The following is a 17,397-nucleotide window of genomic DNA, read 5'->3' on the forward strand; positions in this document are numbered from 1 at the left end:
TCGAAGATTGGCTTGTTGAGCAATAAAGAGGATCCGTACACTACGACTTCCTGTGCGACAATCCAAAAGCTGAATTTATACCCTGTCGAAATAGACTCTATAGATCTAGAAGAATTTGACAAAGCGATTTGTATCTCTTTTCTGAAAACAGCACTTCAGGCTGTTCACTTTCAGATCTGCAGGCGACTGGAATGGTTCGTTGGCCATGCGCTTGGAGGAGACTTCAGTACCAGCCCGCTGGTCGAGTTTAGAAGATTGGATCTAGTAAACTTTTCTAGCTCAATAGGGATTTTGGAACAATTGAAAAACCTCATTTTAGCAGAATCGGAGCAGCTCGAACGAACTTTTGTCTCGAGGCGTCCATATTGCTGGTTAATACCTCCTCTGAAAAAAAAGCCTGTGAAGTCTGAATCAAAAACAGGTTTGGAGGCTCGGCTTTCGGAACAGATGATCGCCCTCGAGCAGCAAGCGCAAGTCGTCGCGGCAAAGATCTCATTATTCAGAGAAGAAGCAGATGCGATGAAAAAGGACGAAGATGAGATGAAAAATATTGAATGTCTACTGCAGTTCATTTGTGGATTCCAGGCTGACATAAACGCAATGGTTGCGTTTTGCGGCACTGCCTCTTCCCTGATGCAGAGGCTGGTACAACGGCACTTAACGCCATCGAAAACGCATTCTGCAATGCTCAGACAGGAGGCCGACATTAAAATATTGACTATCCACAGTGCAGAAGCGGAGGATGCATCGACAATGTGCGCAGAGAGCAGTCCTATGCGCAGGCAGAAGAAAAGAAGTTTGTTGTATGAAGCGGAGACGGATGATCGTATCAAGTATACTGACGACCTGTCAATGAAAAAAAGAGAAAAAGTCGCCGAGCAAAAAAAGCGGCGATTGGAGCTTGAAAAGCAACGGAGCTATCAAGCAAGCAAGGCGATGTTTTTACAAGAGCTAAAGCAGGTTTTGATAGTCAGAAAGCCTGCTTGAAGATGATCATCGCTTACCACCGCAAATGCCGTTCGCTAGTATTGCTCTTGCCCTTTTTTGCGTGCGACGACCACAGTTGAAAGGAAACGTAACTCGAAAAAATTCTTGCAGGACGACAGAGCAGCTACTTAATACAAAATTCTTGTACTATATTGTGCATACACACAGACCTTGTAAAAGTCATCTGCAAAATCGACAAATCTTTGCTCAGAAAATAGCACACAAAGCATTTTGCACAAGAGTACATCGGTTATTTTTGAACAATGTTCTCACCATTTCGAAGATTAGCGCTATATTTTTCATCAACACGGCGATAGGGCTCTTTAATAGACATTTCGACGAGAGACCCGCGTTATGCTGATTTGCTTGCTTCTTGAGAATAGCTAGAGAGTGACAAAGATGCCTACTTTCTCGAGCACAAATTTTCTGAACTTTGAAGAAGAGGTCAAGATTGCCGCCAGGAACAGAGCCATCGAGAGACTGGCACAAGAACTGCAATGTCCAGAGCAGCTTACAAAGGTCCGCCACATAACGTTGAATGAATTTCGATATCTTCCCGTCGACACATTAAAATAATCAATTCTTCCGAGTGCGAGCCTCTATCCTTCTCTCTCCCTCTTTCTTTCTTAGGCGCCCTCGAGTTTGCCTGATTGTAACTGGCCGCTGACTTCCAGTCTCTTTTTTTCTTAGCTAGAGCACGTTCGCCTCAAGAACTACAACGAGGCGATTTCGTTGGAAACGCAGCTCAAGAATATTGTAAACTCTCAGCTCAGGGATGCGCAACAAGGGATCGAACGACTTCGTAGTTTTTTGAAAGTCAATGACACAATCAAAAGCAAGTACGCGTTTGTTGAAATATGCCGAATACCATCCTTGTTCAGTCTTTAACTAGGTGTTGCGTTTCTAAGTGACGTCTATGTCCGGAAGTTGGCTCAGGAAACCAGCGAATTGATTATGTATTACAATTATATTCAAGAAATGAACACGACGCTGATCAATTTGAGATCCACAAAAGAGAAGCTCGAATCTTTGATACAAATTCCGGATAAGCTCAACAAGATTAAAAAACTATTTCAAAACGAGAACAATATCCTCCAGGTGCACACAGAACTGAGAAAGTTGAAATATGAGCGCGACAGAGTGATCAGCCGGGCTTCTCAATTCCCGTCTCAGCAACACGAGCTCGAGTACATTTTCAAGGGCGTCGATGAGCTAAACGAGCAACTCAACGAGTCCATTTTGTTAGTCCTAGATGATCATTTTAATCTGGCCCTCAAAAAGCCAGAAATTGTCGTAAAGGTGATGCAAATCGTCATGAGGGAAAACAAGATCAAAATAACAGCAGATAATGCGGCGCTGTGCATAAAGGAATTAGACAGCGCGTTGACGACGGACGACGATGAAAGAACCAAGAATATCAAAATGAAAGATAGAAAGCGCTTCGAGTCGATCGTTAACAAGACTCCAAATTTTGACTATTTTGAATTGGCCCAGCAGCGAATATCTCAGAGCATTAAGTCCACCTTCAAAGCCGAGTTCTTGAATTGCCTGGTAACCAAAGAGGAGGTCTCGGAAGAAGGAGATCAAGCACTAGTCGGGACTTACGATGCTCAAAAATGTATCAACGTGACGAGAAATTTGATTATTAACCTAGAAAAGCTAGAAGATGTTCAATTAGTATTTCCTGAAATGTTTGACATTCGAACTCTCTATTTTAAAATCTATCACGAAGGGTTCTTTGAAGTTTTTTCGGACATCTCCGAAGTTGCGGCAAAAAAGCCGAATCCGTCTGCTGATGCGATCCTAATTGCCAAGTGGGTCAAAAATTTCTACGAACCTCAAATGCTTCGTCTAAACAGTCCAATTGATACATCCAATATGATCAACAGCTTGGATTTCTTGATGCCTGCGTACAAAGAATACGTTTACAACACGGTCGAAGAGCTGGCCAATAGAATAGCTTCTATGGGCAAAGATTCTGAACTGGAGATACTCGACGATGGAACGTACACCATGGCCCCTGTACTGCTATTCAATATTGTTCAAGTACAATTCGATGTTGCCATATCCTCAAGCTCGCACACTATAATAATTGCGACACTCGAACAACTTCGAAATGTCCTTTTTTCTTACCAACAAAAATTCCGCGATTTATTTTTGCAAGAAGTGAACGACTATCAAATTGACCACCTGATTGCGCAAATCAATAACAACAATAAGTGCTACGAGCACACCTTGGACTTGGAAGAGAAGGCTGCTCGAGTCCTAAAGGAGGCCTACCCAAAAGAGCCCATTTTTATGGACGTGGCGGATGGCTTTCAAGATCTCATAAAAAGCTGCCGCAAGGCTTTGCTAAAGCATTGCTTTTCCATTTTGGAGGAAGACTGCGCTAAGCTTTTCAACAAGCCTTGGTACAAGGAAGATGTTTCAGAAACCATCGTTAGCACACTAAATGACTATTTTACATATGAAATTAAGGGGAAGCTGCTGGATGTCTACTTTCGACGCCTGACTGCTGAGTGCTTAAATAAAATTGTAGCCATTTATGTAAATCAAGCACTCAATCGATCTCAGCAGCCGTTCTGCGAAAAAACTGCAGAAAAATTAAAAAGCGATGCAAATCATCTGCACGCATTTTTCACTACTTGGCAAGTACGAGAGAAACTAGTCAAAACGAATCTACAGGTCTTGCATGATATAGCCAAGTTAATTACTTCGTCCTCAGAAAATATTTCTATTGCTATGGAGTGCGCTCTTAGAAATTCACCTGACATCACCGGCCAAGCAGTAAAAACGATACTGCTCAAAAGAGAGGATATAGATAGGAAACAGGCCAAGTCCTTGATGGAGCATTGGCACAAAATTTATGAAAATCTGGGTCCAAAAGAACCGCCTACCTCTGGTATATTTTATTCTGTTATGTCTGCAGAACAATAGAGATTGTGTTTTAAAACGTGACTGTGTTCCCTCCTAACGCACGCACGGTTCGAAAATGGCAAATTGAAAATCTTATTAGACGACAACCTTTCAAAAACACAAATTTAGCAGAGTGCGCGTACATCTGATTCAAATACGCTCTGCCTGCTTTGTGTGAAGTAAATTTTTCAGTTACTGATACACTTTATTGAAGATACAACAAATGACTTTATATTCGTTCCCGAAACTGAGGTTATCCAGCAAAGTCTTGATTGGATTGGGAGCGATAGGCATCATTTGCATGTATTTTTTTGTTCCGACAAATAAATTCAATGCTGCACAGAAAATATCTGAAATAATCACCAAACTTGGGGTTTATGCACCCATAGTCCTTTCGTTGATTCTCACTATTTGCATTGTGGCATGCTTCCCATTTAGTTTTGCTTTCGAATTAGCAGCTGGATTTCTGTTTGGTACATTAGGCGGGTACGTTATACCAGATAGTTGCCTGGGGACGCTCTTCCATCACTTTGTTCACTGACAAAAAGTTTCAGATTTCTAATTATCGCAGTGGCGAAGCTATGCGGCGGGCTAATCGCCTTCTATCTTTCGCGGTCATATCTGAAAAATTTCGTTTCACAACGTCTAAGTAATTCGCCAAATTTTGCTAAACTTCATCATGAATTGAATGCCGACTCGCTGAAGCTCGCAATCATGCTTCGACTTTCACCGTTTCCAAGCTGGATGGTTAACTATGGACTAGCATTGACGCCTATTACTTACAAGTAGGTTTAACTTTACCAATCCAGACCACCTTTTATGACAGATCACTAACATCGCTTCCTTGTGCAAATGGAACAGAAATTACATCTTGGCTACTATTTTGGCTGGATTTCCTGGTATTTTAAGAAATGCCTATATTGGATCAATTATGAAAAAGTCCGTCAAAAATATTAGATTCGCGCCTCTAGTCTTATATCAAACCACTCACATAAACACAACTTCTTAGTTTTTTGGCCGCAGGTGAGAGCAGGGTAAATGACTGGAGTTATTACCTCATGGGCGTTATCACTATTTTTACGTCTATCATGGTCACCAGATACGTTTATAAATATTTTAAATTGGTTACTTCGTCTTCTAGCCCTCAAAATCAGCCGAGAACGTTTGAGCAGCCAAAGTCGTCCAGAGCTTCTTTTGATATAGAAAGCAACGAATTGTATTAAGAGGACTTCTTGTCACTGAATGCGAAATAGAAGAAGGTCATAATATTGAAACACATATAAAAATGAGCTACTGTTTTTTGATTGATTCCAACATTCAAAAAATTTGTTCAGATTGCCTAGATTTTATTCCTAAATGCAGTTCGCACCTACGTCTCTCATCTACCTTCCGTTTCTGCGAATACCAGGTGCAGTTACAATTTGCATCTGAAGTAGAATAGGCTACCAAAAAAAAAGAGTCAAGTGCAGTTTTTTTAAGTTATGTGAGGGGTGATAACTTGTAATTTTTCGAATTCTCGGCTTATGGCTTACCGTTTGTTGTGCAAGCAACAGCTGTTGATTTTTGGATATGGAAGGGCCCAGTTTTTGGTTCTTGATACACATGCATCTCTGCTTTTTAGTCAAACTTCGGAGTATCTTTCATCATCAATATGCCAGAGAAAAAAGCACATTACTGTAAATTTCACAGTATCAGCTTAACGTAGAGCTGTTTTCTTAGCGCATATTGCTTTCAGCTGCTTGGGGCTACATTAAAACTGGAGACCGACCTATGTGAAGCTATATGAAGTGGTTTCGTGCGCGCGACATTGTGGCTTTCTTTTTGATGAGGGTTGTTAATTTTCGCTTACTGAAGGTGGCTATTGAACTGGGTTCATATTTTCTTCAGTTTATGGCAGACGTGAATTCTTTTTACTGATTGACAATTCACATAATTTCCTCGGCTCATTTCTCATTTGTTTCCTGATCATTGAAAAAGGCTAGCTTTTATTTTGTTTTTGGGTCAACCTGTTTTCCCTGTCGAATCATCCTTCGGTTTATTGCCGTAACTGGGAAGCGTGCGGATTCAGAAAGCGATGCTTTCTAGTTACAGCATTGACAAATATCGGTCGAACAAAAGGATTCTAGACTTCAAGCTGAAGCCGACTTCAAACACAGTTGGCCCTTTTGTTTTGGGTACATTTTGAGCTGCTTCTCGTGGCTTGGTAATTGTAATTACGTATTGCACCAGTATGCTCCAGAGGTATACTAACGCTCGGAACGTTCGAACTAGGCACCAGAATTGGCGAGGTGTTTGACTATCTGTGTAAGCATAGTACAAAGTATTCGCAGAATCAGTTTTATTACAATGAGGCCGTATGTGCGTGTATTTTCGTGTATGAATGTGTATTATGTAGATACAAAAGGTGTTTTCCTGAGCTGTTTTTTTAACGCTTGTCTGATAGGATCCGTTGTCGATGCCATATGTGATCAACTTGACGAATTCTGGTGTTTCGCTGAGATTTGAATCCAAAAGTCAGAGGCTTGAGTCAGTCAAATTCGAAGATTTGTCTAAGGTGGACGTTTCCTACCACAAGGACTCGGGCAACACCATCACGTTTTCGACTCCCGAGAACATTGCGACGATGACGGCGATATACAGCACGTTTGGGCCCACAAACATTGGGCATTTTGAAGAGGACAATTCCAAGTACTTGTTGGAATATCCTGGACTGGTTTTTGTGTTTGCAGTGCCCAAAAAGTTCAAAAAAGTCAAACTGGGCGAGAATCCGGAGCCGTCTCAGGAACTGTACAAGATTCAGCTTGAGAGCATATACTGTCGAAGCAAAGATCCGACAGTCAAATACAATGAAGACAAGGTTTGGGTGAATATTGGACAGGGGATCACAATAGCCAAGGACCAGAGTACTAAAACGATTCCGTTCGGAGCATCCGTACAAGAGGTGGTAGAGGCTTTAGGAGTACCTCAGGACCAATTTAGAAAACAGGAGGATACCATGAGCATTTACAAGAAAGTAAATCGAAATCAAACCATGACGTGCATGAACTATGAAGTTAGCGTTAATACAGTAGACTATTTTTTTAATTATTTTGATCTTGGTTTAGACATTCTCTTCGATGGTCGGACTCACGTAGCCAAAAAGTTTATACTGAATACCAATTTGCCTAGTCAGCCGCATTTTGTGACATACAGAAAGTGTCACTATGAGATTAAATTCAGGCGTCCGCTTCTGTCGACGTGCATGGAGGGGCAGGCGCGCAGCCCTTCATCAGAATGTCAGTTTCTCGCCAAGTCGGGAAAGGAAGAAGAAGGATCTGGGTATACGAGCGCAGAGAGGGGACGAGTCGTCAAGAGAGTGGAGCCGAGTGGTCATGCAGGAAAAGAAGTGAAAGAGAGGAGGGGAACCAAAGAGACAGACGAGCAACAAGTGCCGCAAGGCGAGGGTGAGGAGGGAGACACAAATCGTCCTTCTTCGCATTCGCCATGCGAGTTTATAAAAATAACGCCTGAAATGCGCTGGCACGAAATCGAGCAATATTTCGGACAGCCACTTGGATTGTTCTGGGCGCCATCGCCGGTTGGCACGCCGTTCGACGGAACAGGATTTTACGCCTATAAGAATCTTATATTCGAAGTGACAAAAAAAAACGGCTATGTATCGAAAATTTTTCTATTTAATAAATAGTTTGTGTGGTCTTTTTGTGTGTATTTGATGATGTGTGTTATGTGTGTGGATAATTGCGGTATCACGATCGCGTAGGAGCTGTGTGGGTTTGAGGCGGTGGATGGGAGCATCCGCCGCGAACTCGCTCGAATTTACGCTTGCACGTTTACTGTGATTTGAGCGGGGGCTGGGTGAGGCGGCGGCGAACGAGAGGGGTTCTGGGCGGCGCAGGCGCCGATCGCGCGGGGGTGGGGAGAGGGTGCGGTGGGTCGGGGGGGAGAGCGAGGTGCGCGCGCGTCGTGGCCGACACGTCAGGTGGTTGGTTTTTTTGGGGCGGAGCGAGCGATCGGCGCCGCACGGGTTTGCGGAGGAGGCGGGTGATTCGCGGGCGTGGTGGTGTTTTATGAGGGGTGGAGGGGCGAGGCCTTTGTTTTTGATAGTGTGGTGCGGAGCGTTTGCGAGGGGGGTTGGGGTTGACAGATATTTGGTGACAGCAGGCGAGTTATTAACTAAAAAAAACAATAATGGTTAGAGAGAAAAAAATGCTTTTGTTCAAAAAATTCTTGCTAGTTTGGCAAAGATGGTCTAGCACTTCTAATACGAGGGCCTCGAGCTAAAAAAATAGTTTTTCGATACATGCGGCAAGATGAGCGAGGAGGATAGTTTAGACTCGGCGACTGACACTCAGTTTGAAAAGTTTTTGAAGCAGAATGAGTTGGTCCTCAGTACAAAGACTCGCATTTCCAATCTATCAGGTAGGCGGGGTGGTCTCTGGTGGGCGCGAGCGGTGGGGGGGTGGTGCGGTTGCCTTGTGAATTGCGTTGTTGTTGTTGAAGAGGGGGTGGTGGGGGTGCTTTTTTTTTCGGCCGGGTGACGTGGCGTGCGGAGGGGAGTGTGTGAGGGTGATGAGGCGGTGGCCTAACGGGTCTTTTTGTTTGAAAACGAGGTTCGGCGTTGAATTTGGGCACGCATCTGTACGAGAGCAGGGACGAATCGATGAGCGCTTTGGAGGTGACTCGTTCCGAGAGTGACCTGGGCACTTATTTGTCTACGTCGTACGAGTACAACAACGCGGAGAGGTGTCAAGACAGGAGTGCGAGTTTGGGGCTTGGGGGGGTGACGGGAGGGGAGGAGAGCGACGAGGTGAGTCAGCAAGCGCCGGCGTCGATGGAAGATGACGAGACGGGCGAGGAGGAGGTGTTTAACGAGAGCAATTTGTTCAACTCAGAGATAGGGTATCAGATAAAGAGGTGTTTGGGGATGCACGAGATGCCGGAGTCGTCCGGCGCGAAGCAGTCGCGGGCGCAGTCGCCCGTGAAGTTGATAAGGGTTCCGCACCTGAAGTTGGACGGGTTGGAGGAGGAGGTGAGGGCGTCGAATAGGGGGGGGTATTGCGTGAGGGTGGACGTGTTTCGAGAGCCGCCGGAGTGCGTGCGTTTGTTGGAGACGGTGGTGGTGACGTGCCAGTTGCGAGTTTCGAGGGAAGACGAGGTGCCGATGAGGGTGCGCGCGGCGAGTTACGTGAGACAGTTGGCGCCTGGCAGTATTTTGTACCAGCTCAAGTTGGAGGACGACGTGTTGTATTTGGTGTTGAGGTTGCTAGTGGGGGACGAGGAGTTGGAGGAGGTGGGAGAGGCGTCGAGCGGGTTGGAGGGGGGTTGTTGGTTTGCGCCGCAGAAGTTTGTGAGGGGGAGGAAGTACGATGGTTTGTACATGCCTCGTTCGCTGAGCGCGTTCAACACGCCGCTGGGCGTGAGCGTGGATGGAGAGCGGTTGTTTTTTTTCGTGAGGATAATGAGGGGGCCGGCGGTGGAGGTGGGGACGCAGAGGGAGAGGAGTTTTCGAGTGGCGTGCGACGTGTTGGGGGGTCAGGAGGGGGAGTCGGCGTACACGTCGAAGATATGGGTGAAGGAGAGTTTGGCGGTGGAGAGGGGGACGTATTTGAAGATGATGTTGAATTTCGTGAGGGAGATAGATGCGAGTGGGGCGGTGGTGAGCGAGGTGGCGCATCAAGTTGAGAAGTGTGTGGGGGAGGGTGAGGAGTCGACGCAGACGAGGTTGCTTCGAAGGGCGATTGACTCGTTGTTGATGAGGGTGCCGGGGGCGTACGCTAGGCAGAGTCGGAGTGGGTTGACGTTGTTGCACTATTTGTGCGCGATGGGAGAGGAGTCGTTGGTGGGGTTGTTGTTGGAGAAGATGGCGCAGTCGGACGTGAATTTGGCGGACGTGAATGGTCGGACGGCGTTGTTTTACGCGGTGTTGGGGGGGTCACGAGGGGGTGACGGAGGCGTTGCTGGAGCACGGGGCGTCGTGGCAGGTGAGGGACGCGAGGGGGGGAGAGCGCGTTGGAGGTGGCGCGCGGGATGGGGGTGGAGGGGGTGTTGAGGAGGTGGGGGGAGAAGGGAGAGGGGGGCGGGAGTGGGGAGAGTGTGCCGGAGGAGGTGTTGGGGAAGATGGAGGAGATTAGGAGGGAGATGGTGGAGGGGGGGGGGGTTGGAGAGGATGAGGGAGTTGTTGGAGGAGGTGAAGGGGGTGAGGATTGAGGGGGGGGAAGAGGAGAGCGGGGGCGGAGTCGTCGAGCGAGGCGAGGGTGAGTGCGCAGGGTGATTTTTCGCATTTCGAGGTGGAGAAGGAGAGTTTTCGAAAGGCGGTGGACTTGGTGGACGAGAGCGGGGCGTCGTTGATGCACTTGGCGGTGGTGTTGAACAGGGTGGACCAGGTGGAGGAGTTGATAAGGGCGGGGGTGGACATTAACGCGAGGGGGGTACATGGGGGTGACGCCGCTGCACCAGGCGGTGGTGTCGAGGTGTGGGGAGTGTGTGGAGAGGTTGGTGAACGAGAGCGAGATAGAGTTGGACGCGAGGGACAGTTTGCTGATGACGCCGCTGTGCTTGGCGACGATTTTGGACGATTTGAGGACGGTGGAGGCGTTGGTGTCGAGGGGGTCGGATTTGGAGGCGGGGGACGAGATGGACTTGACGCCGTTGCACCACGCGTGCGCGTACGGGTACTTGGAGGTGGTGTCGTTTTTGCTGGGGAACGGGGCGGACCCGACGATAGCGGCGATGATTGACGACACGACGCCGTTCGACCAGGCGAGTTCTCACGGACACTACGAGGTGTTGGAGAAGTTGTTCGAGTACCGGAGCTACACGAGTCGCGGGAGCGAGAAGGCGATAGCGTTGGCGAGTGCGAACGGCCACACGAGGTGCGTGGAGAGGTTGTTGGGACACATAGATGGGGAGCAGATTAGGAACTGCGAGAAGTTGTTTCCGGTGCACAAGGCGGCGCTGAACGGGCACTTGGAGTGTTTGAAGTTGTTGGGGGGGAGGGGGTTTAGCTTTGCGGGGAGGGATTACGAGGACTCGACGCCGCTGCACAAGGCGGCGCTGAACGGGAACGTGAAGAGCGTTAGGTTCGTGTTGGAGCAGAGTGGGGTGGAGGTGAATGGTCGGGACGTGTACAAGTGCACGGCGCTGCACAACGCGTGTTCGGCGGGACACCACGAGGTGGTGTGGGAGTTGATGAAGGCGGGGGCGAGGTTGGACGTGACGGAGAGGTTGGGGATGACGCCGTTGATAGTGGCGGCGCTGAGGGGGCACGCGAAGTGCGTGCAGAAGATTTTGGAGGGGGCGGGGGAGGGGTTGAGTCCGATGTTGAACATGGCGGATCATTCGGGGATGACGGCGCTGATGCGCGCGGTGCCGTTTGCGCCGGTGGTGGCGATGTTGTGCGAGAGGTCGGCGGAGATAGACCGGATGGACTTTGAGGGTCGGACGGCGTTTTTCCACGCGGTGATAGGGCGACACGAGGCGTCGGCGAAGATTTTGATCGAGCACGGGGCGGATCCGTACATCAAGGACAACCACAGTCAGTCGTTTTTGAGCGTGATTTCGGACGAGTTCAAGGCGATCATAGACGACGCGATCAAGTTGAGGCGGGCGCACGGGGACGTGGAGTTGAGCAAGAAGTGGAAGGAGGCGGTGCGGTTGTTCAACGTGAAGCCGGAGAAGGGGATTGGGTACGCGGTGGAGGAGAAGTTGATAGAGGACACGCCGGACGGGGTGGCGCTGTTTTTTTTGAAGGAGAACGACAGTTTGAACCCGCAGTTCATGGGGGAGATGTTGGGTCGGAGGGAGGAGGACGGGTTGAGGAAGGCGTTCGTGAAGCGGTTGAATTTCGAGAATTTGACGCTGGACCAGGCGATAAGGGAGTACTTGCAGAAGTTTTTGTTGCCGGGCGAGGCGCAACAGATTAGCCGGATCATAGAGTGCATGGCGCACCGGTACGTGGAGAACAATCCGGCGACGTTTCCGGACGAGGACACGGCGTTTTTGCTGTCGTTCGCGATAATTATTTTGAACACGGACGCGCACAACCCGAACATTCCCTCGGAGCGGAGGATGACGAAGGCGCAGTTCATTCGGAACCAGCGTCGGACGTGGGGGCCGAACCACGAGGACCCGCCTAGGGAGTTGTTGGAGACGTTGTACGACAACATTTTGGCGGAGGAGATTAAGTTTCGGGACTCGTCGTTGACGGTGAAGGAGGGGTATTTGAAGAAGTGCCACGGGGTGAAGTTTGGGGCGTGGAAGTCGTACTGGTGCGTGTTGCAGAACAACTGTTTGTTCTTTTACGTGAATCGCGGGGACAAGGCGCCGGCGTCGATGGTGTTGTTCAACAATTTGAGGGTGAAGAAGAAGGACTCGTTTCGGAAGGGTCGGTTTTCGCTGGTGACGGGCGACGGGGAGTTGATAAGCTATTGCAGGAGGACGAACAAGGGTAGCGTTGTGCAGGCGAAGACGCACGAGATTTTTTTGGCGGCCGAGAGGCCGGAGGAGGCGGAGCAGTGGGCGCGTGCGATCTTGACGCACATTACGCTGAGTCGGTCTCGTTGTCGCGCGAGCGCACGGGGCGAGGTGCAGACGGACGAGCAGTGGGCGCGGGAGGAGATGTACCTGATTAGCAGGGTGGTGGACTTTACGAACATTTACAACTTGGCGCTGTTGTGCGAGAGCTGCTACAAGACGGAGAAGCAGATAAGGAGTCACTACGGGACGTCTGCGGTGGCGTGCGTGGCGGAGGTGGGTGGGGTTCACTTTTTTTTGCTGAGGGACGCGGTGAAGAAGAGGACCTATTTGACGTTGGTGGGGGACTTGTGGACGGAGCAGGTGAAGCGGGCGGAGTGGGACCCGGTGTTCGACTGGATGGAGTATTTCAAGGTTGATTCGTTGGTCGAGGCCATTTTGTACGTTTTGGACGCGTTTTTGAAGCCGGCGACGGACTTGCAGATTACGGGGCACTCTTTGGGTGCGTTGGTTAGCATATTTTTGGCGATTGCGCTACAGAAGAAGTCGTTTGGGCAGCTGAGGGTCACGACGTTTGGGCAGCCGAGGGTGATGAGGCCGAGTTTGGTGAGTCAGTACCAGTCGTTGGAGGTGGTGCGAGTGGTGGACGTGAACGACCCGGTGGACACGATTTTTTCAGGGTGCATTCACATTGGGCATCAGATTACGCTGTTGAAGCAGGTGTTTTTTTCGTACGCGCTTTTGAAGAACTTGAAGCACGTTCAGTTCGACCTGGACCAGGATCACAGCATTGCGGCGGCGTCGGCGGAGAGTCTCGAGGAGGAGGGGAGGGCGGCGGGTGCGGCGGAGTCGAGCAAGACGAAGAAGGCGTCGAGTTTGCGCGACCGAGATTTACTGAAGGAGAAGCGCGGCATGAAGCCGTTCTTGATAAAGAAGGAGAGGCTCGAGATGCACTCGATTGCCTACTATATTGAGCGCATTCAACAGAAGCTCAAAGTGGCGACTCAGAATGTTGAAGTATCTCAAATAGATTTGTACCGATAAAGAGGATAGAGCGAAGTCGTCGGTGGGTGATGAGTGTTTGGGTGGGAGCCCGGAGCGCGGAGGGTGGGGGTGCGTGGTGTTTTTTTTTTTTTTTTTTTTGTGTGGTACAGGTACGGTGGGATGGGCGTTTTGCGAGGGAGTGGTGTTTTGAGAGGTGGCAGTTTTTTCGCGGCGCTGGAATTTTGTGCGCGTCGCGAGTTAGGCGGTGGGGTGGGGGGTCGTTTGCTGGTGCTGCGCGCGCGTGGGGCAAAGTGTGTGGTTTGACGTGGGCGCTGGTGTGTGTGTGTGTGTGTGTACAAAGGGGGGGGGGGAGGTTTTTTTTTTTTTTGTCAGCGCTGGGGGGTCGCGAATCGCTTTTTGTTGGTGGGCGTCGCCGCGCAGAGTTGCGGGGGCGGCGTTTTGCGGTTGAAATTTGTTCTCGTTTGAGAAGGGGTGGTATCCAAAGGCATTTTTTTGGCCGAAAAAAAAACTGCTTAAAGAGAGAGGAGTGCATAAGTGGGGGGGGGGAAGGCATTGAAAGTTAAAAGTTTTTTCATTAGATTTTGTACGCCATTTCTGTTTATTGAGTTTGGCTTCTCACTCGCGAGCTTTTAGTTGGAGAGGCTATAGCTGGAGAGCTTTGGTTGCGGCAGAGCGTTGGACGCTTGCTGGTGAAATAGAAGCATGGAGAGTTCAGGTGCGTGGAGCGGTGAGGAGAAACAGAAGTCTCCCAGCCTGCGCATGTCGAAGAAAGGCGGTGCTCGAGGGCAAGGCGAAACGAGCGCGGGCGGGTTTGTGGGCCGTTGGATGCCCGCGGCGGGGACGTCGTCGGACGGAGCGACTTCGCCTACGCGCGATGACAGTTGTACCGATAGGAGCATGTGTTTCAAGGGGGAAGGAGAGGGGTGTTCGACTCCGTACAAGGGCCAGATTTGGGAAATCAGGACTCCCACTCGACCAGTTAAGGCCAAAAGAAGGTCGACGTGCAGAGAGGGTTTCGAATGTTTAAGTGGTATTGTAGACAGGTTGTGTTCTGACGTGTCCAGAATTCTGGCAGTCAATTACGAAAATTGTGTACTGTAACTGACTTTTTTTTTTTTTTTTTATAGAATTGGAGGGGAAAGATATCAGGGGTTTTTTGTTTCCTGATTCGGCGAGCGCGGGGGATCGCGTTACGGGTGTGGCGGACATAGACTGCAATGGAACGGTTGAGCAGTATGAAGGGAACAATTTGATCTTTCGTCGAATGAGACAGTCTAGGCTCAGGCGCAGAGAAGAGGTGTGCCTGAAGCTCAGAGAGGAGTCGAATAACGCGTTTTTTGGCATGGAACTGGCGACCAAGCGAAAGTGGTCCGCAGCCGACATAAGGGCCTATTTTGGCCAACAGGAGCCAGATTTAGAGACGGACTTTTTTCGACTGGAAGGGGTGATGAATTCGGAGAGTGACGAGGTGTCTGATGTGTGGTCCAATTTCTTGGGAGAGGAGAGCGGCAAGTTCGTTGACAACGAAGTTGTAGATCTCATCTATGAAAACGGCATCGAAATTCAGAGCCCCGAAGAAATCAAACTGAATGATGTTAAAAATTACCAAAAACCGCCAGAGATTTATCAAGTTGACGGCTTCACTTCTGTCATGGTGTCAAGAGGCTATCAGCAGCGTTCATTCTTTCATGGGATTTAAATTCTTAGAGATCGACGCGATGTTCTCCTATTCTTTAAATACGTGAGTATTGTACGCCCAGTCTCCCTTCAAATTCACCGCACATCGCTAAACGTAAGCGCGAGTGGCGCGAGAGGGGGAAAAACTCTGAGTTCTGCGCGACCGTTCGTAACGCGAAGTCATACCGAATGACCGGCCTAGTCACCTAGCGCTCGATTTGCAGTTTCGACAGCTACCAAAAGTCACTGCATGTTACGGCTGAGCCGAGTTATAAAAAACCAGTAAACTCATTTTTTTTTCCAGGTTTGGTGCGATCTAGGAAACACTTTTTTTGTGCAGGAAAAAAAAAAAAAAAAGGTGACTCACAGAGAAATCCGAATTTGGAATTTGTGCTTCAGGCTGGAAAGTAAGCATTGGCCGACGATGGGCACGGCGCAAGACAGCACGGCAAGATCACCCTGTGTCTTTTAGAGAGAGAGGTTTCTTCAACAGAGGCTCATGGTCTCTCCAATTAGAGATTGGACTAATTTAGTACACGTCCGGCCAAAACTGTGTTATACGCGTATATTTTTTGCTGCTCAAACTGTCAGACGCGTATTGGTGCGTCAAAACCGCCTCGCTAGCGCCGCTCTGGCCAACGTCTTTGCCTCGGTGCCGATCGACTATCTGGTGGCTACGTTCGCAGCGAAAAGGTCAAAATGGTGCAAGCTTAGAGTCGGCTTTGCGCGTCGCTCGTGGCGTGGAGCACCGACGAATTCGAAATACCCTGACGTCCCTCAGCCACCAATATTACACATAAATTAGTTCGTTTTTTAATAGTCTGCGCCGTTTTTATTCAGAAGCAATAAAGGTTGTTCGCAAAGGCGCTGCAACGACGCCATCTGCAACCGCGCGTAAGCGTTTTATCACAACGAATCACGGTGTTTTTCGCCCCTATGTATGCATGCCATTTATGCCGTTCTGGTTCCAAAAATTCCTTCTGTACCTGTGTGTGGGGCACGTTATCGCATCGTGCTGTAGCACGCGTTCACCTGGACCCCCGAGCGAGAGCCGGTCATGCTTGTACCGGAGTCGCGGTGTCAGGCAATACTCGTGGGCCTGTTCGACGGTTACCGTTGTCGAAGAGGCACTGCAAAGAAACGTGCGTTTTCAATAAAACTCGACGCTTAGGGGTCCTTCCGCTTTGCAAAACCCGATCTATGCCCCGTTCGAACAATTCTGGAATCGCACTAAAAACGAGCACAAATTGGCCGTGCGTCGCGTCTTAATTCGAATCAACGGTAAATGTTGAGGGGCGCGTGCAACCGTTCTTCGCTTCGGGGCTGCTAAGGACCTACGTTTTTGAATAGTCTATGACCAGGTCTTTCAACTTCCTTTCTACGTGTTGAATACGCTTGAGATCTTCATCAATCTTGACTGTTTGTTCGCTCCTTGCTGTAACCTCCTGCTGGTAGTCGCGTCCGATTTCGGCCTGGCGCATTTCCCTCACGGCTCGAGGAACGTACTCGATCCCTAGCCTTTTGCAGTGGAAATACAAGTTCAATTCAAAAATTTCTTGCTTTTTTCTCTCCTCGACTTTGGCTTGAAGTCGCTCCCTTTCCCAACACACTTCCTGCAAGTATCCCTCTCTGGACAGCTCTCCGCAGTCCGTCATGATGACCTCTGCCATCGGCCGGCCGGTGGGACTGCCTTGCTGCTCGACGAGCTTTACGATGTCGTACCCACAAATGACGTGGCCGAAAATGACGTGCTTGTTGTCCAGGTGAAGGGCGGGCTGAGTGGTGATAAAGAACTGGCACCCGTTCGTGTCAGGACCGGCGTTGGCCATGCTAAGAAGACCTGGGCGATTGTGTGATAAGTGGAAGTGCTCGTCCACGAACACCCTCCCGTAAATAGAAATCGATCCGTATCCGTTCCCGTATAAGATGTCCCCGCCCTGAATCATCTAAAGCAAAGCGTTAGACGGAATTTAGGGGCCAAAGAGCTTCCAAACGTCTGTGAAGACAACTCACCAATCCTGGCAGTATTCTGTGGAACCGACTGTTTTTGTACCATAGTTTGACGTCGGTGTCCGTCGTATTTCCCGTCGAACTGTGTCTCCTCAGAGTTCTCGTCCCATATCCGACCGCTAGGGCCCTGAAATTCTTGGCAGCTATCGGAGTTGTCTCCGTAAATACCTAAGAAAAAAAAAAAAAAAATGAGCAAACAGGTCAGCAACGACGGACGTCCCCTCTTAGCGCGCCTACCTCGACGACCACCCTCCCCTTCTGCACGCCATCGATCGCCACGTCAAAAAACACCAGGGGCTGGAACTTGGACCAAAGTCTATTCATCACAAA

General features: G+C 49.3%; 5 protein-coding genes across 6 annotated transcripts; 4 read left to right on the forward strand and 1 right to left on the reverse strand.

Annotated features, from left to right (window-relative positions):
- Positions 1-1,210: 1,210 nt before the first annotated feature.
- On the forward strand, positions 1,211-7,610 carry LOC126315396 (exocyst complex component 3-like). 2 transcript variants are annotated; one of them, XM_049992651.1, is made up of 8 exons: positions 1,211-1,506; positions 1,682-1,826; positions 1,896-4,389; positions 4,458-4,688; positions 4,765-4,842; positions 4,913-6,077; positions 6,175-6,257; positions 6,347-6,428. In XM_049992651.1, exons 1-3 carry the CDS (start codon positions 1,485-1,487, stop codon positions 3,922-3,924), a joined length of 2,196 nt encoding a protein of 731 aa, XP_049848608.1. In that variant the 5' UTR covers positions 1,211-1,484; the 3' UTR covers positions 3,925-4,389; positions 4,458-4,688; positions 4,765-4,842; positions 4,913-6,077; positions 6,175-6,257; positions 6,347-6,428. The 2 variants fall into 2 exon arrangements, with proteins under 2 accessions (XP_049848608.1, XP_049848607.1); XM_049992650.1 differs by having other exon boundaries at positions 1,262-1,506; positions 1,678-1,826; positions 6,347-7,610.
- Positions 7,611-10,335: 2,725 nt separating this feature from the next.
- LOC126315415 (poly [ADP-ribose] polymerase tankyrase-2-like) lies at positions 10,336-10,861 on the forward strand. The gene is made up of 2 exons (XM_049992667.1): positions 10,336-10,775; positions 10,852-10,861. The coding sequence occupies exons 1-2, from the start codon at positions 10,336-10,338 to the stop codon at positions 10,859-10,861; spliced, it is 450 nt and encodes a 149-aa protein (XP_049848624.1).
- A 377-nt stretch (positions 10,862-11,238) lies between these two features.
- Positions 11,239-13,443, forward strand: LOC126315246 (ankyrin repeat, PH and SEC7 domain containing protein secG-like). Its single transcript, XM_049992490.1, has one exon. The coding sequence runs from the start codon at positions 11,248-11,250 to the stop codon at positions 13,417-13,419; it is 2,172 nt and encodes a 723-aa protein (XP_049848447.1). The 5' UTR covers positions 11,239-11,247; the 3' UTR covers positions 13,420-13,443.
- A 510-nt stretch (positions 13,444-13,953) lies between these two features.
- LOC126315273 (uncharacterized) lies at positions 13,954-15,940 on the forward strand. The gene is made up of 2 exons (XM_049992513.1): positions 13,954-14,410; positions 14,508-15,940. The coding sequence occupies exons 1-2, from the start codon at positions 14,083-14,085 to the stop codon at positions 15,077-15,079; spliced, it is 900 nt and encodes a 299-aa protein (XP_049848470.1). The 5' UTR covers positions 13,954-14,082; the 3' UTR covers positions 15,080-15,940.
- Positions 15,941-16,388: 448 nt separating this feature from the next.
- Positions 16,389-17,391, reverse strand: LOC126315416 (uncharacterized). The gene is made up of 3 exons (XM_049992668.1): positions 17,305-17,391; positions 17,071-17,235; positions 16,389-17,003 (listed from the first exon to the last, which is right to left on the reverse strand). Exons 1-3 carry the CDS (start codon positions 17,389-17,391, stop codon positions 16,392-16,394), a joined length of 864 nt encoding a protein of 287 aa, XP_049848625.1. The 3' UTR covers positions 16,389-16,391.
- Positions 17,392-17,397: the final 6 nt, after the last annotated feature.

Source organism: Schistocerca gregaria, unplaced genomic scaffold, assembly GCF_023897955.1.
Source record: "Schistocerca gregaria isolate iqSchGreg1 unplaced genomic scaffold, iqSchGreg1.2 ptg000569l, whole genome shotgun sequence".
NCBI classification, from domain to species: Eukaryota; Metazoa; Arthropoda; class Insecta; order Orthoptera; family Acrididae; genus Schistocerca; species Schistocerca gregaria.